The sequence below is a fragment of the Pelophylax lessonae genome (assembly GCF_965119305.1).
Source record: "Pelophylax lessonae genome assembly, chromosome: 1".
Taxonomy (NCBI): domain Eukaryota; kingdom Metazoa; phylum Chordata; class Amphibia; order Anura; family Ranidae; genus Pelophylax; species Pelophylax lessonae.
In genome coordinates this window covers 495,945,768-495,972,768 of record NC_138768.1, presented here as the reverse complement: position 1 = coordinate 495,972,768, position 27,001 = coordinate 495,945,768, and the positions used below count along the sequence as shown (strand labels likewise).

At 44.6% G+C, this 27,001-nt stretch overlaps 1 protein-coding gene across 3 annotated transcripts in view; it reads left to right on the top strand.

Annotated features, from left to right (window-relative positions):
- Positions 1-27,001, top strand: part of LOC309553636 (FYN-binding protein 1-like) — a 649,087-nt gene that overhangs the window by 512,220 nt on the left and 109,866 nt on the right. For all 3 annotated transcript variants that reach the window (XM_082254927.1, XM_082254926.1, XM_082254925.1), the window contains 2 exons: positions 2,077-2,239; positions 7,545-7,578. In XM_082254927.1, coding sequence (XP_082111053.1) covers positions 2,077-2,239; positions 7,545-7,578 — 197 coding nt within the window. The remainder of the gene's footprint in view (positions 1-2,076; positions 2,240-7,544; positions 7,579-27,001) is intronic.

Sequence of the window (27,001 nt, the reverse complement as noted above, 5' to 3'; positions counted from 1 at the left end):
AAAAAATGCCTGCTTTGAAACCGGCAAGGTGTGAAAACCGAGAAGAGAAGCTAACCCCCTGAGCTGAAAGTGTTCTAATACAAAACAATCTTTTTTTTTATGGTTCTGGACATGCTACAGAGCTGAAACTTCACATGTACACTTTTTAGACCCCCCAGATACGAAATCCAAAAATCTCTTTTTTTTTTTTTTTAATTTTTCAATAATTGGCTTTTTTTATCAAAAATTACAATTTTTAAGAACTTTTTTTGTGTGATTTTGTGTCTGGGGGTCTAAAATGTGTACCTGTGAAGTTTCAGCTCTGTAGCATGTCCAGAACCAGAAAAAAAGATAATATAGGTGTAAAAGGAGGGTCCCACATCCCTGTTCTACTGAAAAATTATCTTTTTTTTTTTCATGGTTCTGGACATGCTACAGAGCTGAAACTTCACATGTACACTTTTTAGACCCCCCAGATACTAAATCCAAAAAATCTCTCTTTTTTTTTTTTTTTTTCAATAATTGGCTTTTTTATCAAAAATGACAATTTTTAAGAACTTTTTTTTGTGTGATTAATAGTTAATGGGGCATGACCCAGAACCCTAGGGCCTTTTTAGTGGCATTTATTGGGTTTTAGGGCTTAAAAATGGTGTTTTTTGATTACCGAAGTTCGGGTCCCATTGATTTCAATGGGGTTCTGAAATCCGGGCCGAACTTTCGGGAAGTTCGGATGTTCTGGCCGAACCGAACTTTTCAAAAGTTCGATCATCCCTAGTTATAAACCCTTCACTTGCCATACTCCTGATATCCTTAGTAATTGGTATCCTTAGTAATTACCCACTGACGGCTGGCAACGATACTTGTGTCGGGCTCAACATCTCCTCCATGGTTACAGAATAGGTCTCCCGCATACCTGAGGGCCATGTGACTTTGGGGCCCAGGTCACATGCTGTGTGCTGCATGGAAGGGGTCAGTGTCTCATCAAAATGAGGGAGACCTAATTTTCCAGCCACCACCAGCCGCAACCCAACCAGTTTGTACTAGATTTGTCTCCTCAATATTCTGTATCCCACAGTGTGTTTCTCCATGACATACACTTGTTCAGCACAGTGATCTAATGATGTACTGTCCCAACTTACACCTTTAGTGATAGTAGGCTTCCATTGCAATCACTCCAATTCAGCCAGAGGTTTGGTACGAGGTTTGGATGCCCATACTGATGTTAGAAAAATAGATTTAAGTCCTTCAGTCCATTTCTCTGACCAGGATCCACTATTTTTATCAGACTACCCCTACTGCTAAGCTCCACCCAGAGTTTAAATAAGATCCCGCCAGGAAGGATGTGAATTCACCTTCCTTCCTGGGAAGAGTTAAGAAAAATTCTCCTGTAAAGAGGCAGTCAATCAACCCCTGCCTACAGCTGTATAAGAGGCTGTACTTTGCTATATGCAGATTCTTTTGTGCATCTGCATGATCTCCAGCATGGGCGTTTATGTTTATATTACCGATGTATGAAAAAGAGTATACCCAAGTATGCCTTTGCATGGTTATTTACCTCTATGGTGGGGTGTACACGCCACATGCGGCTCGCCAGATGCAGAAAAAATAAGTGATATAATGCTAGAGCCTCAAAACATCCATGTGCATGAGAGAGACCCAAACCATTTAAGATCACCTTGCTCCCTTTCCTACCAGTGCCTTGGCAGCATTTCAGTTTTCTAATCTCTAACCTGAATACAGGGCAGTTGCTCTTGGAGGGAAAGCAGAACCACGGTGCCTACTGCTACAGAAGTTAGTCAGCTGCACCTTTTGCTGCTCTCAATCCAACACACACACACCATACAGGACCAAAAGTAATATACCAAGATTATTACCATATTATTACAAAAGTAAAATTCTGATTTATATTTACAGAAGCTGAATCAAAATCAAGCTATACTTTAGTTATTTAGTCGTGCAGAGATAAAATAAGTGAATAAAAATGTTCTCTTCATACTGTATAATTGAATAATTTTATTGAATATTCACACAATTATTGTGTGAGGATTATCAACTCTTTAGTAAATCAGCTTATTTTTTTTCTCTTTTTTTATATAGTTTGAAGGAGAAATAAAGGTTTTGACTCGTATGATGGTAGTCCCAAGTGCTGGAAACAAGAGAGGTGGAGGAAAAGATCTGCCAATCGGTAAAGGAGAAATCTTTGAAGTGATTCAGTTCACCAATCAAGAAAAAATACTGTGCAGAAATAGTAAAGGCAAATGTATGTATTTCAGACACATAATTTTTATATGCCTATTTCTGGTTTTACTTATTTATGTATATTATTCAACCATCATTTAAAGCAGCAGCATATGAAATTGTGTGTGGCCACAGTATGCACATGTGCATGCTCACCATAACGTCACATTCACTGTAGCTTTTTACATTTGCTGTTTTTTTTTTTTAGAGTAAACTTTTTACTGTCACCAACACTGAGACACTAGAGTGTATACTCCATAGCATAACATATCTCTTCGTAAATTCACTGTATGTTGCACACACTTATAGTAAATAGACCATATTAGAAGTTTAGTTTAAGGTACCGCTATTGTGCAAAATATTGCATTACAGTAACCAGTTTTTGGCCATATTGAACATGTTCCAACATTGCTTAATTGTGAATTGGGCCTTGGTTGTTTAGTCAAAGTAACAGTGCCACCTATTGGAACAAACTATAATACTGCAAGGGAAGCTTTACATTAACAGTTAACTTTTTAAAGTGGAATTTCCAGATAAAATTATCTAATCATAAAACTGCTCCCACACCTGGAACCCCTCGCAAACCTCCCCCAATGTTGAAGGCCATGTGGGCTGGTATCAGCAAAGCATAGTGGGGCTGCATGCTCACTACTCCCTTGCTAAAGGGATACTTGCCTGCAAACCAAAGTAAAAAGAAATAAACAAAAATGACATACAGCATGGTTGTACACACTATTAGCACTGTGGATGGCAACAGTAATATGTGAATAAGTGAACGCCTGTTATTTAACAAGATTTGCTCAAATTATTCCCACTAAGATCTGCCGAAGTAGTTGCTGACCTGGCAGGTTTCAATCTAACAAGATTTCCCCAGTGAATACTGCAATATTACTTACAGCTAATCATAGCAGAAAATGTTGGGCGAATCCCTTTACAGCTAAATGAGCAAATTTACATTTTTTTTTTTATTGGGCTAATTTCTCTGGTGACTCTCTATAAATGTACTGTTCTGTCTCTTCTGCAGTAAAAAATTCTTACCTTCCTGTTTGAATATGTCTTTAGAATCTACACTGAGGTGTGCATGCACTTTAGTAGATTGCACAGCTAAATTCTGCACCACCCACATGCCAGTAGGTAGGGAGAGTGTGCATTTAAAGGTGTTCTGGGATGTGTTATCTCATAGAACACTTGTGACAAAGAACAAAAAATGTTGATGCAGAGTAAGCTAATAGTTGTGAGAGGCAGGCCAACAATAGTACAGATTAGGAGGAGACGTAATTGAAGAGGAGTCCTTTAGGCAGAAAATGAACAAGATAACTGCAGCAGCTACAAGGAGTTATAGTGTGGTATGTATTGTATGAAGCTGGTATGTATTTGCAGATATAAAGATAGGTGGGCTAGAAGTCTCTTTGACACTAATAAGTGCAAAGAGCAGCCAGCTGATGCCCAAATACGATTGTAATGTTTAGATGCAGTGATGCACCTTGGAGCATAAACACAAGGGCAAGGACTGCAAGCCATCAGGTTATATATATAGTCAGGTGTGCAACATCATCACTGAGCGACACCTAGGCAGCAGGCAAGTGACGATGCAAACAGAGTTTATAAGAGACAGCAGTCTGCACATGTCCAAGATGGCTGCCAACAGAAATTCAAGGTAAGACCATAACAGTACCGTCCCCTCAACGGCCCCTCCTCTGCGGAGAAAAAAACGGTTTCTGAGGAAAGCGAGCATGGAAAGCACGAAAAGGGTGGGAGCATGAACATCAATGGAGGGAACCCAGGAGCGCTCCTCAGGACCATAAACCTTACAGTGCACCAGGTATTGAACCTGACCTTGGAACAGACAAGAATCCAAGATGCTCTAACCTCATACTCCTCATGATTGCCCACAGGAATGGGATGAGGGCGAGAAAGTGAAGAAGTATAGCGATTGCAAATCAGTGGCTTCAAAAGTGACACGTGAAAGACATTGGAGATACGCAATGCCAGGAGGAAGATCAAAGGCCATAGGCCACTGGGTTCACATTACGGAGGATGCGAAAAGGCCCAACAAAATGGGGTGCCAGTTTAGGAGTGGGCACCCTGAGTTTGAGATTACAGGTCGACAACTACACCCTCTCCTCGACCTGGTACGAAGGAGCAGATAAAAGGCCCTGGTCTGCCTGGAGCTTCTGACGCTGTGCAGAGACCCGTAAAGACTCTTGAATCTTGACCAAAGAGGAACGTAGAGCATGAAGATGATCCTCCACAGCCGGAATGTCCTGTCATTAGAACGACTCAACACAATGGGTTGGAACCCATAACTGGCCATAAATGGAGACCTTCCAAAAGACGAGTTGATGGCAGAGTTCCTGGCAAACTCTGCCCAGGGTAGTATATCAACCCAATTGTCCTGATGGTCAGAGATATATCAGCAAAGGAATAGCTCCAGAGCTTGGTTGGAATGCTCAGCGGCACGTAGGCCTGGACTGCGGATGGTAGGCCAAGAAGGAGAGTCGAAAACCCAACTGGGAGCAAAAGGTGTGCCAGAACCTGGAGACAAACTGTCTCCCACGGTCTGAGACAATCTCCTTAGGTAACCCATGTAAACCTCCCTGACAAACACCAAGGCAAGCTCCTGAGCGGTAGGCAGCCGTTTAAACGGAATACAGTGGCACATTTTGGAGAACCCATCGACAACCATTAAGGAAAAACGTGCAACCTCGAGATGCGGGAAGTTCCACAATAAAATCCATGGCCAGGTGAGACCATTGGGAATGGGATGCAGTAGGCCCAAGGGAAGGTACCGTAGAGATTTGTTCTGGGCAGACTGAACAAGCAGCCACATACTCAGCAACATCTGTGTGGAGAGATGACCACCAGAACTGACGGGAAATAGAACCAGGAAAACTGGTTCTTACCAGGATGACCGGCAGTCTTGGAATTGTAGTACATGCGCAACAGTCTGATGCGCAACCCCTCAGGTTAAAAACATTTGCCAGCAGGTCTCTCTGTGGGAGTATAAGGTTGGGTAGCCAAGATATGTTCCCCAAGAGGGGAGGTTAAGTTGGTGCGGATGGTAGCCAAGATATTATCCGAAGGTATGACCCGTGTCAGCACGGAGTCCTACCTGGACAACTCAGAATACTGGCGAGACAAGGCATGAGCTTTAACATTCTTGGAGCGGGCAAATAGACCGCATAGTTAAAACATGACAAGAGTAAGGCCCGTCTGGCCTGACGGGGTGTGAGCCTCTTGGCCTCTGAGAGATACATCAGATTCTTATGATCGGTGCGAATGAGAACTGGAACCACAGAAGCTTCAAGCGAGTGTCTCCACTCCTTAAGAGGCAGGATAATGGCCAAGAGCTCTGTCTCCAGTCTCGTAATTGCATTCAGCTGGAGACAGCTTCTTGGAGTAGAACCCACAAGGAATGTGTATTTGAAGCCAAGGGTACCCCAAAACAACAGAGCAGTGTGGGGATGATATAACCTGGAAACAGGTTGACTCCCTGTGAACAGCCCCTATTGCCATGTCAACCGGAACAGTCTCGTGGGTAACCTGTGTCGGTTGCAGGGGTCTGCCTTTAGTCGCCTGGACGATTAATGGCAAAACACAGGGCTGCAAGGGTATGGAATTTGCTGCAGCAAAAGGTATTGTCAAAGTAATTGACAGCACCGAAGTCTACTAACGCCTGTGTAACCACGAACCTGCTGCCCAGGAGAGGACAACTGTGATTAGTGGTCTATCTTCCTTCGTTCTGGGGAAACCAGGGATGAGGAAATTCCACCTAAGATCTGCCCCCGACAGGACCTTAGGTACGAGCCTTTCCTGAACAGATAGGACCCTCCCTACTTCCTCCTAATGACTCGGAAAGGCAAGTGAACCCCAGCAACATGGGTTCACAACCATCCCCAGGAGGTGTGGGGGGTGAGGGAGGAATGAATGGGGAAAAAACGTAGGAGCCAATCTGGTAGGAGGCATCCGTAGGCGTGCCTTAAACGATGGTCTCTCCCTGAGCCTGGTATCGATCACAATCAGGAAAGATTTGAGAGCCTCAAGCTCATCAGTGAGATCCTTAGCCACAATCCTTCAATGCATCGGAGAGACCATGAGAGACATCCACCAGAGCCTGATTATTTCAGCCCACCTCTGCTACCAGGGTAGCAAATTCGATGGCATACTCAGCAACGGTTCGTATACCCTGTTGAATGAACAGGAGTAGCTTAGCAGCAGAAGCAAAAGCGAGCAGGCATATTGAATACCCTACGAAAGGAGGCAACAAAAGTCGGGTAATTAAATATCACAGGATTATCTTTTTCTCTCACAAAGGATTCACCCAGGCCAAGGCCTTGTCCGAGAGCAACGAGATTAGGAAGCCCACCCTGGACCTGTCAGTGGGAAATGCCTGAGGAACCAACTCAAAATAAATGCCCACTTGGTTTAGGAAGCCACGACACTGACTCGTTTCACCCCTATAGTGCTGCAGGAGGGGGGCTGAACCAGTCATCCCTCTGGTAACAGCGACTCCAGCTGCAGGACCGGCAACAGGAGCAGCAGCGGGAGGAACCACCGGCCTAGCAGCACCCGGAGCAAGGTGTGCTGTGCATTCAAGCAACGTCTGCAACGCCTGAGCGAATTGACCCAAAAGGTGATCTTGTTGATCGAGCCTGGTAACCAGCATGGGGAGCATAGAAGCACCTGCATCTTCAGGATTCATGGCCTTTGTGTACTGTCAGGGTGCCAGGAAACCAGACCACATGAAGATACAAAAAAAATAAAGCAGTTTATTTGGGCAACAACAATAAATGCACAGCAAGAGTGAGGAGCAAAATTAGGAACAGCTGGGGTCAAGTCCAGAAGCGGGTAGTCATCCAAGCCGGGGTCGAGTCCAGTAGTGGGTAGTCTGCTAATCCCCGATTGTCTGCTGATGTGGGGTCGTCTGCCAATGAGGAATCAAGAGCTAGGAAATTCATCAGCCAAGCCAGATCATGCACGGAGGAACACAGAGAACAGACGACTGCCAGCAATGATGAACCTTGGAGCACAAACACAAGGACTTCAAGCCATCAGGTGATGTGCGGCACCCAGGCAGCAGGAAAGTGATGATGCAAACAGAGTTTATAAGAGACAGCAGTATGCACATATCCAAGATGGCTACCAACAGGAAGGCAAGGTAAGACCTTGACATACTGACACATTTCCTCAGGGCAAGGAGTGTTATGTTGGGGATTCTTGCTTATAAATCCAGTAATAAGTTAAGGACGCTATGTCATCAGAGTGTTTTTTTTTTTTTTTACTGAGGGGACATAAGTCATTAATGTTGTTGTTCTATTTTGTTTTAGATGGCTATGTAAAGAGAAGATATGTTTTACAACTGTAAGTATTGCGTTTTTAAAACTTTCATGAATTCATTTACATCATTATTATGTACCTTTAAATCCTTATGAGTTCAGAAACACTGCATTGTGTGTGTGGTTGCTGGAGTCTACAGCAGAAGCCTGTTTCTCTATCATAAGCAAGTCAAACATCCAGGTAATAAATGCAAGATGAAACTAGCTACTATTGAGATTAAGGAAGTAATCGCCACATCAAAAGTATGATATGAATAAATAAACTTGAAAAATCCAATAGTGGAAGCTTTCCAAATGCAAAGATTGCAATGGTAAGCAATAAAAGAAATCTGTAGCAATGGTGAAAGAAACGCAGGTACCAAAAGTTGTCTGAATATACCTATTTTACCTTCATGAGTGCACAGAGAGCGCCTGAACCCAGGTATTGAATCTGCTAATTGTAGCTCAGGTTCTGAAGTTGAAGGTCTGCAACACCATACTCCTGTATTCAGTGCAATTCGCTCTAGTTCTAGTGCTATTCGCTTTAGTGTATTGCAGAGCATCGATGGCAGAGCTATGACTTCAGAGAAAAAAGCATAATGCACTTCCCAGTTTTAGGAGCCAACTTTTAGTCTCGGTTTTAGTTTACAATCTGCAGGGCCGGCCTTAGGTGATCAGGCGCCCTGTGCGAGCTAATCCCGTGGCGCCCCCCCCCCCCCCGCGCGAATTTTCTTGCACCTTTTTTGCACTTTATTTGACTTTTCTTTTTTATGATCACTAATAACTTAGCCCCCCTTACATCAGAGACCCCCCACACAAAGCCCCCCTTAAATCAGAGACCCCACACACAGAGCCCCCTTACATCAGAGACCCCACACACAGAGCCCCCCTCACATCAGAGACCCCCAACACAAAGCCCCCCTCACATCAGAGACCCCCGACACAAAGCCCCCCTCACATCATAGACCCCCGACCCAAAGCCCCCCTCACATCAGAGACCCCCCACACAGAGCCCCCTTCACATCAGAGACCCCCGACACAAAGCCCCCCTCACATCAGAGACCCCCGACACAAAGCCCCCCTCACATCAGAGACCCCCCACACAGAGCCCCCCTCACATCAGAGACCCCCCACACAGAGCCCCCCTTACATCAGAGACCCCCGACCCAAAGCCCCCCTCACATCAGAGACCCCCCACACAGAGCCCCCCTCACATCAGAGACCCCCGACACAAAGCCCCCCTCACATCAGAGACCCCCGACACAAAGCCCCCCTCACATCAGAGACCCCACACACAGCCCCCCTCACATCAGAGACCCCCAACCCAAAGCCCCCCTCACATCAGAGACCCCCCACACAGAGCCCCCCTCACATCAGAGACCCCCGACACAAAGCCCCCCTCACATCAGAGACCCCCGACACAAAGCCCCCCTCACATCAGAGACCCCCCACACAGAGCCCCCCTCACATCAGAGACCCCCGACACAAAGCCCCCCTCACATCAGAGACCCCCGACACAAAGCCCCCCTCACATCAGAGACCCCCCACACAAAGCCCCCCTCACATCAGAGACCCCCCACACAAAGCCCCCCTCACATCAGAGACCCCCGACCCAAAGCCCCCCTCACATCAGAGACCCCCCACACAGAGCCCCCCTCACATCAGAGACCCCCGACACAAAGCCCCCCTCACATCAGAGACCCCCGACCCAAAGCCCCCCCTCACATCAGAGACCCCCCACACAGAGCCCCCCTCACATCAGAGACCCCCGACACAAAGCCCCCCTCACATCAGAGACCCCCGACACAAAGCCCCCCTTACATCCGACCCCCCCCTCCCCACGGAGCCCCCCACATCAGAGAGCCCCCCGCACATCAGAGACCCCCGACACAAAGCCCCCCTAACATCAGAGACCCCCTACACACACACACAAAGCCCCCCTAACATCAGAGACCCCCCTACACACACACACACACAAAGCCCCCCTCACATCCTCACATCAGAGACCCCCCCACAAAAAGCCCCCCTTACTTCAGACCCCCCCTCCCCACGGAGCCCCCCACATCAGAGAGCCCCCCCTTACATCACAGACCCCCCACAAAAAGCCCCCCCACACATAGCCCCCCACATCAGAGAGCCCCCCCTTACATCACAGACCCCCACACATAGCCCCCCTCACACAGAGCCTCCCCCCCACACATAGAGCCCCCCCTTACATCACAGACCCCCCCCCTTACATTTTTTGAAGGAGAGAGATGTCACTTACTTTACTTTGTCTGCAGCTTTTTTTTTTTCTTTAAACTTCCCGCCCACACATCCCGGCGGGCGGGAGGAGGAGAAGGGGCGGGGCGAGGTGGAGCTGACGATCTCTCCTCCCTCCCTGCACTGACGCCAGAGGAGAGATCGTCAGCTCCTCCTCGCCCCGCCCCTTCTCCTCCTCCCGCCCGCCCACACTCCCGGGGATGTGTGGGCACTGGGCAGGAAGTCAGCGTGGATTCCGTGGAAGGATCGGAGGCTGAGCTGTGTGAGAGATACACAGCTCGCTTCACTGCAGCAATAGGTGATCGAGGCACGGCAGCACAGCGGGAGGTAAGCGGCGGCCGCGGCCTGTGTTAACCCTGTCCAGGCCGCAGTCGCCGCTTACCTCCCGCTGTGCAGCCGTGCCTCGATCACCTATTGTTGCAGTGAGGCGAGCTGTGTATCTCTCACACAGCTCAGCCTGATCCTCTGCGAGCTGTGATGGCCGCACGGCGCCCTTGTTGCCCATGGCGCCCTGTGCGGCCGCACAGCTCGCACACCCCAAAGGCCGGCCCTGACAATCTGTACCATAGAAAAGATGCCCAATTTCACCAACTGATTTTTTTCACCATTGCCATTAGGGATAGGATTAATAATTTGTTTGCCTGGAAATCCACACACACACACGGGAAAATTGTGTTTTAGGAAGGATGTTGAAAATTATATTTCCTTTTGCCAATTTCTTGTGGTACTGGTGATAAGACATGTGAAGATCTAAGCAGCTTGGGCAACAAGCAGGAGAAAATGCAATTAAGACAAAAGAGGAAAAAAAGTGCATTATTTATTAGATATATTTTTATTTATTCATTAACTTTGATGGGCTGTATAGAGGTAGCACCAGCAGCAGCTAGTGGGTATAAATCATGATGTTAAATAATACATCCATTATTCATTTTAAACCAGAACAGCAGTAGTATGTTGGATTGGAGCCTGACAGACAAAACCTGAAATATATTGTGAGCCTGTGGAAAGCACATACTCATTTCTGTGGTGGTGTGCTGTCATTACTCAGAGTTCTGTGAGTATCCGCAAAGTGAAAGAGATGTCAATTCCACAAGGCTAGTAGAACATTTTAGCAGTTTAACCTCCCTGGCGGTATGATTCTTTTGGATTTTAGGTGGTGAAAGCGGTACCATTATTTTGCATGTAATTCTTAAGAATGAGCAGCCCAAACCAACTATTTACATATGATTTTTTTTTTCTGTGCGTTCTTCTTTATAACATCTCGGGTATGATAAAGTTTGAAACACAAAATCATAAATTATAATATAATAAAAAACTATAAATAAGTTAAAGTATGTATGTATGTATGTATACATATATATATATATATACATATATACTGTGTATATATATATATATATATACATATACACATATATATATATACATATATATATATATATATATACATAAAAAGTACATTAAAATTGCAGGAAAGGGCACTGGGGGCAAACTAATGTGAATTTATTTTATTTTGAATTGTATCAGTGTGTTTGGTGTGTTTTACATTTGCTGCCGGTTCCACCCCCCTGCGAACGTCATGTCGCAGGAGACGGAAGCCGGGGCACACAGAGCATCGGGAGGAAGATCCGCCGCCACACATCGCCGGGATACATCGCTGGATCCCGGTGACAAGATAAGTAACCCCTCTACCAGGACCCAGCGATCTTCCTAGCGGTACCCCGAGTGGGCTCAGGGTTACCGCTTTTGGCACTGAAGTTTAACCCCGAGCCACACTCGGGAATACCGCTAGGAAGGTTAAGGTAGGCTAAAATATATTTTAATTATCTAGCCATGTCCAAGCCTTTTCCAAATTTAGATTTGTTTTTACAGAATGTATACATCACTACATCTAAGATGTAACCAATGAGCAAACTAAAGAGTGTGTATGACTTTCCTTCTGTGCCCAGTGACCGTTTTCTTGCAGCTGCAACTGGCTATGTTACCCAGTTGGAGAAGAACGAAATAAAACTAGGCAGTTTGTTGCTAAGGTATATCTTGACTAGGTGCTCAATATTGCTGTTCAGGGGCTGTTACCACTTACACCTACTGTTTTGAGGGGGAATTGTTATAACTGAAATTGTTATAACTGCTAGTTACCATGCTGATCCAATGAGCCAAAAGTATGCCCATTAGTCCATGTGCCAGAGGGATGGAAAAAAAATCAGCTGCTATTTAGCTGATGGGTTCCCCCTTGCACCAAATGACCACATTGTTCAGTGCACAAAAAAAACAAGTTCTCAGTCCCCTTATTGCTGTAGGCAGCCCCTTGTATTCAAAATGTCTGTCAGGCCTAAAGACAGAGGTAATGATTCTGCACATACAGCTATTAGAGGTTAAGCAGGCTCTGCATCTGAAAATAAAAAGTGCACATATATTTGTTTTGGAGCAAGTAGTGGAAAAGATGTGCTATTGTGTGTCCAAGATGTACCACTGTCCACAGCTTGCGCAGTTTGTACTCATTTTTTTCATAGTAAAAATTGTCTGGTCTCACTTTGGAAATGTAGCTTATTAAAGCATTCTGAATGCCAATCAAAGCTCCTTTCACTAAATAAATTAGTTACTGTCATGATTTATGTACTGACAAGCACTGTTGTGGTGCGTGGAACTTTTCTGTATGCTACCCCCCTTTTCTATTTTTTTAATATTTTGCTGTTTTGTTTAAACTCAATAAAAAACTATTGAATACTAAATAAATTAGTTACCTTACAGTCCTGTGTACACTGTTGTGTTTGCATTGCTTTCCTTTGCTTCAAGAAATATACCCCCTGTTGTTTTCTTGGCGCTTCAAAGCATCTCCAGAGTCTCCAAAGCCTTCATAGAAGTCTGACAAGTCTGCTCGTTTATAGCACCTGCAAATTATGAGGAGCTTCTGTTCAGCATTAGTTGTGCTTTGTTTTGGAGGTATTGCAGGTATGTGATATTCCAGGATGCACTGGAAAACAAGTGAACCGGAAAATCGTTATGAGCAGTCAATTCCAGTTCATGTGTATATATTCTGGAAGTGTCTGGTGCATATGTCACATCCTGGGGCAGACAGACCAATCATGGGGCCCCCCGGGGCACTAGGGGTTCATGGGGACCCCAGGTTTAAAGATGGGTAACGCAGCCATGTTTCTGATGCAACATTTAAGTGATTGTAAAGACTTGTTGTTTTTTTCTTAAATAAACATGTTCTACTTACCTCCTCTGTGTAGTGGTTTTGCACAGAGCAGCCCAGATCCTTCTTTTCTTGGGTCCCTCTTCACTGATCCTAGCCCCTGCCTCCTGTCCAGGGCCCCCATAGCAAGCAGCTTGCTAAGGGGGCAGCCGAGCTACAGCTCCTTTTGTCCATTCAGACATGGAGCTGTAGCTCGGTCCTGCCCCCTCTCTCTCCTCATTGGCTAACTTACTTTGACAGTCATAGGAGGCAATGGCGCTGCTGCTTTGTCTCAGGCAGTCAGGAGGCTGAGTCCTGAATGGCCGAGGGACTCATAGACATCGCTGGATAGAGATGGTGTCAGGTACTAGTAGTGCTGAGAGGACTAAGTACAGAGCGCCCCTGAAGGTGGTAACAGGGAGTGCTATGCTTAGAGAAGCGGGGGTTGCCAGCTGCAACTGGCTGAGGTGTTGCAGAGATGTCCGCTGGATGGCGGCTGTCGAGCAGGGTGCACTGCTGGGCGGGAGTCCCTCAGGAGTACCGGGTGAGACTTGGCAGCAGATAGAGCCAGGAGCAAAGTCAGGAGCCTTCTACAGTTTCCGGCATCTCCACAAGCCTCTAAGTATTGTATCAACATGCCTTCTCCTCTCATGTTGATTACACCGTGCTGATGGCATCAAGCAATGCTAAATGTTGCTTTCTTTGGTTTTTATTTTGGAAATGTCTATTTCTTTTGTTATTGTGGAAGGAAATGTACCATCTATGTTACTGTTGTCAGTCTCCTTTATTGACTGAAGATGTATACTTGCCACGATATCAGAGATGTGATCTTCTGAGGGTTTCAACAATCTACATATATGTTCAATGTATACTGTGTTGTTTTCTTGTTCAAAAATAAACAGATCTTTAGGCTCCATGTACACGGGACGCTGGAAATGGCCGTTTAGGAGCAGTTGGGCGTTTTTTTCAGAAGCCCCTGAACCCATCTACATTTTATCTTATCTGTCCATGTACGCCAGGTCGTTTACAGTCATTTGCAGGCAGTTGCGTTCAGGGACTGTTTTTAGAACGCAATTATTTGCGTTCGAACGTGTGTTTCCCGGCGTTTCAAACGCACAAACGCGTCCGAACGCGTCTGAACGCGTCCGAACGCGTCTGAACGCGATGACCCGCGTTTAGCGTTCGCGTTTTTCCATTTTAAAGGGGAATAATTTTTATGACCTCTAGGAACGCTTCTAAACGCAAACGCCCGCAAACGCTGCTAAACGCCCGCTAAACGCGGGTACAAACGCGACTGAACGGACGTTTCAAACGTCCTAAAAATTCCAGCATTCAAAGGGACTTTTAACAACGTCCCGTGTACATGGAGCCTTAAAAGAAAAAAAAAAGTGCTTACATACCATACATGTAGTCAACAGAATATTTGTGAAATAATACACACTAAATTTGATTCCTTGAGTAAAAGCCTACCTGACTCATAGCTCCCTACCCAGATGCAGACTAATAAATCTACTTACGTACTGTGCATCAATTGCACAATATTTCTGGGTTTTCTTTGTGAAATAATTCAGTCTATTTATTAGAACTTTATAAAACGTTCCTCATTTCTCCCTTTATGGGGCCTCATCCGACAGCCCCCGTTGCGGGGCCTTATCCAGCAGCCCCTTTGCAGGGCCTCATTCAGCAGCCCCCTTTGCGGGGCCTCATTCTGCAGCTTCCCTTGCAGGGCCTCTCCCGGTGCCCTCTCTTGCAGGGTCTCTCCCGGTGGCCTCTGTTGAAGGGCCTCTTCCAGTGGCTTCCCTTCCAGGGCTTCTCTCGTGACCTCATCTGATGGGCCCCCTTGCAGGGCCTTAGCTGGCAGTCCCAATTGCGGGGCCTCAGTTGGCTGCCTTTTTTAGACATCAGCCCCCTCTTGGTTGCTCGCTATCGGCTCCTCTGGTGTCCCTCTGAGCCTGCAGCCTTGCCTTGGCCCCCCACCTTGGTTTACCAGGCGGCATGTCACTGTTGTTGGTTTGCGGATCCTAGGATCCGCAATATGAGGCCACAATCTGTCAGACCACATTATGGCAGTTTCTAGCCTTTCTGTCAGACCAGTTCCAGCCCTTGAAGCCCCCTTCCTCGGATGGGGGCAAGCGGGCTTGGAATCAGTCCACTACGCTTATGGATTAGTCCAACTCAGCATGAGGGTTTGCTCCACCCATCTTCAGGGTAGGGGGTTGTCTTTGCTGGTGTGGAATTGTGGACCTCCCCTGTTCCTATCACATAGGTCTGCATACTGCTTGTATCTGACTGTGGAATAGCATTTCCTTCCTATCCGCTTGAGCAGGTTCTTCCCTCCAGTTTCTATTTTCTGCTATTGCACCGTATGCAGAATCTGCCATGCTAGATGGTATTTGTCCCTGTGCCGTCACGATTCAGAGCATTTCCTCAAACTTGTTCACGGTCCTGCCACAGGGACCAGAGGCCAGGTTCAGTGAGTCAAGCTGGAATCCACCCATTTAGTGCCCTCTCCTCTCAAGGGGCTTTCTTCTCACAACCATAGACATCCAGGATGCATACCTGCATACCATGTTCTTATGGGCGGGGGCCTGTGCAGTTCCTAGGCTTTGCAGTTGGGGGTGCTCACTATCAATTTGTGGAGCTTCCCTTCAGGTCTACCTTGACCAGGAGACTGGAGTCTCTGGGCCTGATTGTGAACTCAGAGCAGGCAAGTATGTTTCTCCTGGCTAAAAACTAACACTATGCAGTGTTGATCTCCTCTGAGAAAAGGGGGGGGATTTTTAAGGCAATAACATATGGAAAAACAAAATAAATAAAATATGATAATTTATTGGTTAAAAACAATATATCATGTCATGAATACATAGATATAGCAGGTTCCCTGGCCAATTGTGGAAAACCACGGCAGGCCATGGATCACAAAAAACATGTGACATATATCTAAGCCATACAAGAATGAAAATAAACAAAAATGGTGAAACTGTGCAAGAAAGCAAGGGATAAATAGTATCTCTCCCACACCGGGGTGCAACCCTAGGTGAAGGAGAGCATTAATCCAACGCGTTTCGAGAGAATAAACAAACTTTTAGTTCCAATCTTCATCAGGGATTTGTCTATTAGTCCCTTTATTTTCTTACCTAAAGAAGAAAATTCCACAAACAAACACAGAAAAGATATACATTAGAGGCATGAACAGCTTGACCCATCCTGCACCTGTTTCCAAGGTCATGGATGTAAAAAATGAGCGAAAATGAGAATAACATAGTATGTTTCTCCTGGTGGACAAGCTTTGGACTGCTGTCAAACTACTTTTTGTCCCTCCCCTCCCAGGGGTCTTGCATGTGGACTCTGGGGCCTATGGTATCCTAGGTGATCTTGTGTGCACAGTTCCATACAAAGATTCTACAGAGGAAAATTCGGGACGCATCTACAGGCTCCTTGGACGATTGGTTCATCTGGAACGATCAATGAGGTTCTTCTTCTGGTGGTACTGGTCCCCTGTCCGGCAACCCGGAGCATACTTACTTCCCTTCCTCTGAACGGTCGTTACTACGCATGTCTGGCTGGAGGAAGTGCTTTTGGTTCAAAATCAAAATGAGGCTGTTAGAGGCTCGCCTGCTCATCAATGTCCTGGGGCTGCGAGCGTTCAGGTTCACTTGGGTGCATTGGATCACCCTTCTCTGTCCAATCAGACATTACCACCACTGTGGCCTGCTGTCATCCTAAAGGGTGTCATGTGCATTGTGGCAGCAGCACTGCATGCTTACTGCCCTTTGTGGTGGGCAGCACAGCACGTTCTGGTTCTTTCTACCGTGCACATTCCCGGAGTTGAGAATTGGCATCGGAAGTTAGTTCTGCACCCAGATGTTTTTCTTTGGCAGATCTGCCTATGGTGGGGAACCTCAGGAATGGATCATCTGACCTCCTGCCTCACAAGGAGGTCCCACGCTTCCCCTGGCAGATGTAACGGATGTGTTGTTGCCATTATGGGACCAGTATCGTTACTTTCCACCTTTCCTCCTCTCAGGCTGCTCTTTTGCCAACTGTGAAGGTTCACAGGACAGCAACTAGGGATTCCAGTCTTTCTGGTGGCTCCAGACTGGTCTGTGGTATGCTGACATGGTGCGGCTGATCTTGGATGCTCCTTGGCGGTTGCCTATTTGGAAGACCCATCTTCCCGTGGTCTGGCTTACCACCCTGGGTTACTGTCTCTGTCCAGAAGAACCTCACTAGCTATGTTTTGCCTACTCTTCGGGAGAATTGTCTTTGCATGCTGGGTGCTAGGATCTGGGTGTCCATCCATGTCCCTTTTCAGTGGCTCAGGTTTTGGGCTTTCTTCAAATTGGAATTGCACAAAAGTTGCTTTGAGAACCTTTACTGGTCAAGTTTCTGACCTCGCTGATTGTTCAGTGCCTCTTGGCCATGTACTTAAAGCTTTGCTCTTTTGTTCTAGGGGGTTGTTGTTAGACCCCCCCCCCCTTTTTTTCTTGGTTCTCCAAAAGCCTTCCTTTGGAGAGTATTCAGGATATTCTCCTGCTTACTCTTTCTAAAAAAAAAAAAAAAGAAAACGTCCTTTTTGGTCACCATTGCTTCTGAGAGGCGGTTGCCTGAGCTGGCAGTCTTGTTTCATCTCCCCATTTGGGTTTACACAAGGATAAGGTGATTTTTCATTTGTGCCCTCCTTTCTGTGCAGGATGTGTCAGTTTTTCACCTAACTGAGGACATTGTCCTGCCTTCCTTGTGTCCATGGCTTTTGCACCCTAAGGAGGTTGCTTTGCATCATCTGGCATGCCCCAGATGATTTCCTATGGCGTAAAACGTGTAGGGGTTCTTTGGAGTTGGAACCTTTGCTGTACAGATTGAAATTGTGACTTTTTATGCGCTTACCTGTTTTTTTAGTGAGTAGATTAGATATCCAGTATGGTCACCATTGTCTCTACTAATCCTGGAGAGAAAGCCAACCTGACATATTGGAACCAATGGGTGTGAACTGAATGTTCCAGAGGAAAGTAAACAAGCGAATCAGACTCTGTACTGGGGTCATTTCAGTCTGGTAGGAGTGCATTTCTTTCAATGGTGATAGTTCACGTGGTGATTACATTTATGAAATAGTGTGACCTCAGCACAATATCAGTGGTGTTTTCCTCAAAGCACATATTGGATTTGGACTATTTCATATACTTTATTTACCTTTGCCAGATTTTTGGATTTAACTTTTCAACAATTTATTTTTACTGTTAGCATGGCAACAGATATAATATTTGTTTATTTAGTTTGTCTAAGTGCCGGTTTACACTATAGCGATGTCAGACAACGCACGTGATTCGCACCGCACTGCTATGCAAATCACATGTGATGTATGTCTGTGCGATGCAAATTCAGCCATACAGATTGTATAGCTGAATTCATATCGCATTCAGACCAAAGTCGTGCAGGACCCACACCCGAATCAGATCGCATGGGTGTTCACACCTATGCGATCCGATTCCTGTCCAAATTGACAGTTCGCACTGCTGTATGCAAACTAATCTGGGGGCGTCATTAACTTTGTATTGACACTCCCAGCAGTTCACAAATGGCAGTGTGACCTGCCTGCAAGATGGATTGCAACGCAGGAACCCGCAGTGGATTTGCAGGGTTCCCGCATTGCACCAATGTGAACCGGCACTTACTATTGGTTGCCAGCAGCTGTCTTTATCATTACTAGTTACACCAGCATGTTTTCTATTTTTGTTTGTTAAATGTATTCAATACCTTCTTCATACATTGATACAAAGAAAAATGGGGGAGCTCAAGTCCTTAATGGGAATAGTACTGACATAGACCCAAATGATCCACAATGGCTAAAAACTGACATGGTGAAGAAACATTTAAACAAAAAAAGGTGAATAAAGTGCCTGTATCTGATGGGTTACACCCAATGGTCCTCAATAAGTTGAGCTTGGTTATGTCAAAGCTATTTTTTCTCATTTCTAGAGATTTTTTAATGACAGGCATGGTACCAGTGGATTGGCGTAAGGCCAACATGGTGCCTATATTTAAAAAAGGATCAAAGTCTTTACTTATGAACTACAGACCAGTTAGTTTAACTTCTATGAACTTGGTGTAGAGTTATTCACTTTTAGGTTATTAGAGGACAAGGGACAAGGACTCTACATCTGGAGAGAGATTTCTCCTTCACATATGGAAAGGCTTCTTCTCAGTAAGAGCTGTGAAAATGGGGAATAGACTCCCTCAAGAACTAGTTCAGGCCAGCTCAGTAAATTGTTTTAAAAAAGGCTGGATGCATTTCTAAATGCACAAAATATAACTGGATACTTACATTTAGCGGTAGTAGTAGTTAAACCAGGGAATATTCAATTCCTCCTGGGGGATTGGAAATAATTCCCCCCCCCCCCCCCACTGGAGCAAAGTGGATCATGCTTTATCTGTGTTTTTTAGCTTTCTCCAGATCAACTGTGGGTAAAGAATTGTACAGTATATATGGGGGTTTTCTTTTACCTTTTTTTCTGTTGTTTAAACGATATGGGCTAGTGTCTTTTTCAACCTACCTATGTACACTTCTTTTAAACATTGTCTAAAGAAGTGTTGGGCGTTCGAGTTCAAACCAAACAAAAGTTCAGCCTGAACATTGAAATCCAAATTGGCAGGGCGTTCGGCCATTTTTCTGGCCCGCCGAACGCCCCAGAATGCACTGCTTGCCGCACAGTGCATTCTAAGCCCTGATTGGCTGAAGAAATGAAGGCTTTGCCCAATCAGGGCACAGAGCACTGTCAGAGCCATGATTGGTCTGACAGTGCTCTGTGCCCTGATTGGGCACAGCCACGGCTCTCCGACCCTATATAAATAAATATATATATATATATATATATATATATTGTAAATAGCCACAAGGGGAAGGGGCTACATATAGCGCTTGCTAGTGGTGTGCAATATAAATATAGTTAAAGTGCTGTCAGTGCATCAAATTATATATAGTACTGCAAAGAAAATGGTATGAAGTGGGATGAGTGCATCTGTAGTGCTAGATCATTTTAAGGTGCTGACAGTGCAACAAAACAATAAATATATGCAGATTTGATGGACACACCTAGAGTGCAAATATTTGAAATTGGATACTTAGTAAATCAAGGTAATAATAAAACATAAAACAGCAAATAAATACAATATGAGTAATACAAATTTTAGTGCACTGCTAAAAATGAATAATATTGTTTCATATGTGCTCAAAAATAGTTAATAAAGCTCCTCATAAACAAATCAAAAAAGATCAAACAGAAAGTTCATAGGTGACTTGTAGTGCAAATCTTTTAGGTAATTCCTGAGTGCAATAAAGTGTAGGTGCTCTTTGCTCAATTCCAAACGGTCTCGTGATAGTACTCTTTCCACCGTGGGTAATAATGAGAAAACACACTCACCAGACAAAATGGGTCCTAAATCAAAGGGATGTTGTGCCTCGATCCTCAGAAATGGCAGCTCCTAATCCCATCCATCCATGCGTCCGGGCGGTTTATGGAATAAAAAAGGGGCTCCAGATGGTGTGTTATCATTTAAAAAAATTATTTTATTGTTGTCCACAATGTTAAAACAAAGAAAAGCACAGTAAATGCCAGCAGAGTGGAGCATTGAGTCTGAAGACGTCATAGTTATGACGAAACGCGCGTAAGGTGGAACGCACACCGTATACGTCACAGGAGCCGGGTGGAAAGTAGTACGGTAACCACCGCTCTCCACCCACGGGCTTCACGGGCTCCACCGGCTCCACCACAGACATTGCAGTCAATTATAGCAGATAGTCTTGTTTAGTGCTGAGACAATGAGCTCAAGTGTGGTTAATCTAGCTTTCTTATCAAGGTGAAGCGCCTGGTTCTTTTTGTATATGGATTAACCCTATATGAATTCAGGATACCTGCTGCCCTTTTTATTTTTGTGGTGAGTCACCCCAAAAAATAACAGGTTAATATCAATGAAAAAATGGGCGCTTGCAATGGTATGGGTTAATGGGAATTAATGGGTTAATGGGAATTAATTAATTAAGGCTCAAGATGTGTTTGGAAATCTGGATGGTTTTAAATGTGTTCTGGTAGTTATGTTAGTGTTCTTTATCCAATTTAAAGTGCAACCAGTGTGTAACTCAAATAAAATTATGATAATACCATTAAATGAACATTTTTGGTAAAATTCAAATAATTTAAAATATTTGGACACAAACAGTGTGCATAATTGGTGACTTGTTGTGAAAACAAATAATAAATGAGTGACACTGGTGATGGTGATGTGAAATATTAATAATAATGCTATTAATAAAAATTCATACATTTTTTTTAAAACATATGCAATAAATAGATGTATCCACAATGTTAATTGTGCAACAAGTGAGAATAGTCCGTGAAAATAAATTAGTTCTTCAAGGTGATTTTGTGCTCCAAATGTGCTCTTGATAAAATAAGCAATCTCTGCCTCTTACCAGATGGCTTTAGGTAGCCAGGACCTAAATCGCTTTTGATCCCTTTATAGGATGGATCAGTCCTACACCGAACTCCTCCATTCCTCTTTCTGGATCCCACTCAGGTGTATATAGGAAAAATAGTGGGGAAGCCAAATATAGTATAATACCGTTTTTTATTTTTTTAAATAAATGTAAAAATAAGAAATGGCTGCTTACAAGAAGTAGTGCCTTTCCTGGCACTAGGTGAAACCGCTGTTTGTATGTAAAAGGGTCTGTTTCTGGTGCTCTGTTTAGAAAAGCACAGTAAACGCCAGCAGAGTGGAGCACTGAGTCTGAAAACGTCAACGTTATGACGAAATGCGCGTAAGGTGGCACGCACGCCGTATACGTCACAGGAGCCAGGTGGAAAGCAGTACGGTAATCACCGCTCTCCACCCATGGGCTCCATGGGCTCCACTACGGACATTGCAGTCAATTATAGCAGATAGTCTTTTTTAGTGCTGAGACAATGAGCCCAAGTGTGGTTAATCTAGCGTCTAATGAGACGCAGGGAATGGTGATAAATTCTGGCAGAGAGGGCGTGTGACCACCCCCTTCGAAAAAGTCAGTAAGTGACGAAACGTCAGGGACGTGGCCATACGACGTGCCTGGTGATTGATCGGGTGAGCGGTGGTGTCTCACCGGAGAGTCCTGGACCCTGAACGCTGGTACATCACACGTCCAGAGCAAGTGAGCACCCTGATCCCCACTCATGATTATGATGTGCTTTGCATATTTATATCCCATGTACGTGTAAATTAGTGGATTTTAAATGGAATAAACTAGTTCATACGTCATTGCACTAGTTGGCTCTCCTCTTTCTTTTATGGTATATGTGGAGCTGCATCTTGAGAATGACCAAGGATCCATTATTTCCTATATCCTGTGCAGTGGTGCATATTCCACAGCCCTATACATGAGAGTGGAGGGCAAAAAGTGGGGGTGAGTGTTCTAGCTGAGGGGAGAGGAGCACAAAGGTGGCAGACACTTTATTGGTGTGTTTCTGTTCAGCTTACACTGGAATCTCACTGGATCATCACATATCACTATTCTTCTACTATTGGACTTTTCGTTTTCCTACTATTGGACTTTTAGTTATACATGTCCACTAATTAATTTTGGGATTGGATTTTCAGTGATTATTTGAACACATATATGGATTCAATTGTTTGTTTATTTTGTTCACATATATTGTGTGCCCTTTTCCGAGTTGAGCGCTGCTAGGTGGGATTATTTTTATTTTTCACTTTTTTGGTATATGTTTTATTATTACCTTGATTTACTAAGTATCCAATTTCAAATATTTGCACTCTAGGTGTGTCCATCAAATCTGCATATATTTATTGTTTTGTTGCACTGTCAGCACCTTAAAATTATCTAGCACTACAGATGCACTCATCCCACTTCATACCATTTTCTTTGCAGTCCTATATATCATTTGATGCACTGACAGCACTTTAACTATATTTATATTGCACACACCCAGCAAGTGCTATAGGTAGCCCCTTCCCCTATGGCTATTTACACTATACCTTTACCTTTACTATAGCAGCTGCATCCTTCTTAGCTTAATTTACCATTTTTCACCAACACCCCGGTCCATTTGGCGCGAGGGATATACTCCTAGTATATTTACTTTTACTGCAGTATATTGAAGTGCGTCAGTGCAGTTTTACTGCAGTATATTGTAGTGCGTCAGTGCAGTTTTATTGCGGTATATTGAAGTGCATCAGTGCAGTTTTACTACAGTATATTGTAGTGCATCAGTGCAGTTTTACTGCAATATATTGTAGTGTGTCAGTGGAGTGTGTCTGTGTAGTGCTGTGTACAGTGCTGTTTTTTTTGGCCCAAGCCTGCCCCCTTTTTTAAAATTGTGAGCCACAGTTTTTCTGACTGTGGCGCTATTGTCCCCCCTTTTTAATTTTTTTTTTATAGTTTTGATATTTCTGTCAGCATCAGTCCTCAAGTTAATGTGCACCAAACGCCAATTTCCATTGATTAAAGTGCATCCAATTACACATTTCCCCGTCTCTATTACAGTTTGGTTATAAGCTCCACCCCCCATCATGTCTGGGAGGCCAACAAGGAGAGGCAGACATTCCCATGCCACTGTGAGGGGGCCAGCAGTGTATGTGTCCACAGGTAAAGGTGGACATAAATGTTCAAAAAATAGGGTGCGCTGATAAAATGTAGTAAAGCCGCTACCAAGAAACTGTGCCTTAGTGTAAATGTGAAAAATAAATTGGTGCGCTAAACTTAATTGTGTCTAAATTCAAAAATCATGAAGAACGTGATCCTATACCACAATATAAATGTGCAAAAGAATCATATACAAAAAAAGTCCAAATAAAGTCCATCAAAATACAAATAACAACGTGTAAATATTGATATTCCTCGTGAAACTTCTGTGATAATGTGCAGTGCTAAAAAAACTCAATTCAAACAAGGTGACATCCGCGTGAAACGATCCCCACCACCAGCAGGTTAATCTTCTTACCAGATATATATGAATGAATGGCATAAATGATCCAAATGAACCAAATTTGCATGTATTCCCATACACCTTCACCTAGCGTGTGAGCACACTCAAGAGCCTCTTACCAGATGTAAAATGAATTAGGCGTAGGGAATACACTCTCCTCAGTCCAGAGATATCTTGTGGCTGACTAACGATCGGGAAGTCCATGGATATGATAATAATCGGTCTCTTTATTTACTCCGCAGATCGCATGTAAAAAATGCAAATGGATCGACAATGGTGCATTACCCCCGATTTATTGAATGAAAATAGGCAATTACACTTACATGTATCCAAACTTTTTTTAAAGGTGGACATGGTCGGTCCTAAGGCAGGGCACCATATTATCTGTTTAGTGATGTTGCCCGTGCTATCCAGCGACTGCATGCAGAGGAGGTGGTGGAATGGCTTACTAAAACATCCTCATCCTCCTCATCCTCTAGCACCCAAGCAGAGACTAGTGCGCAGTCCACTGCAGGTGCCAGAGCGGCTTATTTTGCCTCCTTTTTCACAGCTACTCCTGCCATAGTTCCAGCATCCTGCATGGAAGAGTCAGCTGAGTTTTTTTAACACCGCTTCATCCAATCGCTCCTTGACGATGCACATGCATTACTTGATTCTGACGTTGCTCCTGAGGTTGAGGAAGGTAGGAACAGGAGCCTACAGAGAGGGGAGAACATTGATAAACAACAAATTGGCAGTCATGTTCCCCCAGGCGCAGTGTATTGCCAAGTTGGCTCCAGTGATGATGAGGATAGAGGGGATAATAAAGTTGGTCATGAGGAGGAGGAAAGTGAGGGTGAGGCACAACCCCAACAGGGCAGGATGTCCTCCAGGGGAAGCCACCATGGAAGAATAGAGAACAGCCACCCTATTCCATTAGATTGTGGAGCTGTTATCTCCTGGCCCACTTCCCACAGCTCAGCTGTCTGGGCCTTTTTTAGCACATGTGAGCTGATCGCACTGTTGTAATTTGCAAACTTTGTCTCAAGCAGATCAAGCATTGCAAAAACACCAGCCATTTCGGTACCACATGCTTAAAAAAAAAATAACCTCCCTCCACTCACAGCACCTGAAAGCCAAACAAAAGGGACGCAATTCATCTCCTCCTCATTCCTCACCTTTCAGGTCTACCCCCGCTATCTCATTACCTCTCATCAGCCTCCACTGACAGGGATAGTAAAGGATGTCACAGGTCCATTCAGCACACCTGCCAGCAACAGACCACCAGCTGTAGAGTATAGCAGGCAAATTTTTCTGCTCCTGCTGCTGCGAAAAAAAAAAAAAATACAGTCCTTCCCACCCACATGCCCAGCGTCTAAATTCCAGCTTGTGCAAACTGCTGGCTTTACAACTCCTGCCTTTCCATCTGGTGGATTCTGCCCCTTCCGTGAATTGTCAAAATGTGCTGTACCACAATGGCAGGTTCTCAGTCACTATTTCTTTGAACGTAAGGCCATTCCAGCTCTGTACCATGTTGTGTCATCAATAGGCAAGGCAGTCGGCAGCAACGTCCACGTTACTGCTGACATGTGGTCCATCAAGCATGGTCAGGGATGCTATATTTCCTTCATAGCACACTATGTAACTCTGCCTGCAACTAGGAAAAATGCAGGACAGGGCTCATTGCTGAAGCTCGTTTTACAGCTGGTGGTAATGATGCAAGATTTTCCAGCTCCACCCCCTCCTCCTTCATGGATCACAGGATGATCACATTTAGTGTAAATAACAATATAACACGGCAAGTGGGGAACATAAGAACCCTAAACTTCAGAAGGGCAAACTTTCCAAAATTATACTCCTCGATGGAAAGGGTAAACCGGGACCAAACCCTGGGATCCCTGACCAAAGAGGAAAAATGGGAATGCTTTAGGAACATATTAAGCAAATGCATCTTGCAGTGCATTCCTATGGGAAATAAATTTAAAAGAGATAAAGCCAAACCTGGCTGGCTAAACCGTAGCATTAAAAAACTTATTAGGGGAAAAAAATTGGCCTTCAGGAAATATAAATCAGAGGGCACAGTATCGGCTTTCGACCAATACAAGGAGGCAAATAAGAAAAGTAAACATGAAATCAAGATGGCTAAAATAAACTTTGAGAGACAAATAGCGGAGGATAGTAAAAAAAAAACCCCAAGAAATTCTTTAAATATATCAACAGCAAAAAAACTAGGGCAGAGCACATTGCACACATAATCAACGATGATGGGAGGATGGTTACAGAGGACACTGAAAAGGCAACCGTGCTGAATGTTTTTTTCTCGTCAGTATTTACACAGGAAACGGAGGGGTACACTGACCATGACTGTATGGTTAGTAGTAATACACAGGACTTGCCACTATGGCTTACAGAGGGTGAAATCAGGGAAAGGCTGGATAAACTTAACACAAACAAATCACCAGGCCCGGATGGCGTACATCCGAGAGTACTCAAGGAACTCAGTATGGTTATATCTAGACCATTGTTCCTGATCTTTGCTGACAGTATTAGGACAGGAGATGTACCAGGGGAGTGGAGGAAAGCTAACGTGATTCTGATATTCAAAAAGGGTCAGAGGCATATACCGGGAAATTATAGGCCTGTCAGTTTGACATCAATAATATGTAAACTTCTGGAGGGGATGATAAGGGATTATATCGTAGAGTTTGCTAAAGACAACAACATCATCAGCAGTAACCAGCACGGGTTTACAAATGGGCGTTCTTGTCAAACCAATCTCCTAACATTCTACGAGGAGGTGAGCTGTGAGCTAGATAGGGGCAGACCAGTGGATGTGGTGTACTTAGATTTCACTAAGGCGTTTGATACAGTTCCCCATAAGCGCTTAATTTATAAAATAAGGTCTGCAGGTATCGACAGCAGGGTTTGCTCTTGGATACGGAACTGGCTAAAAGGGCGTGTCCAAAGGGTGGTAATAAACAGCGCATACTCAGACTGGTCTGAGGTGGCAAGTGGGGTCCCCCAAGGCTCAGTCCTGGGACCAACCTTGTTCAATTTATTCATAAACAGCATTGAGGACG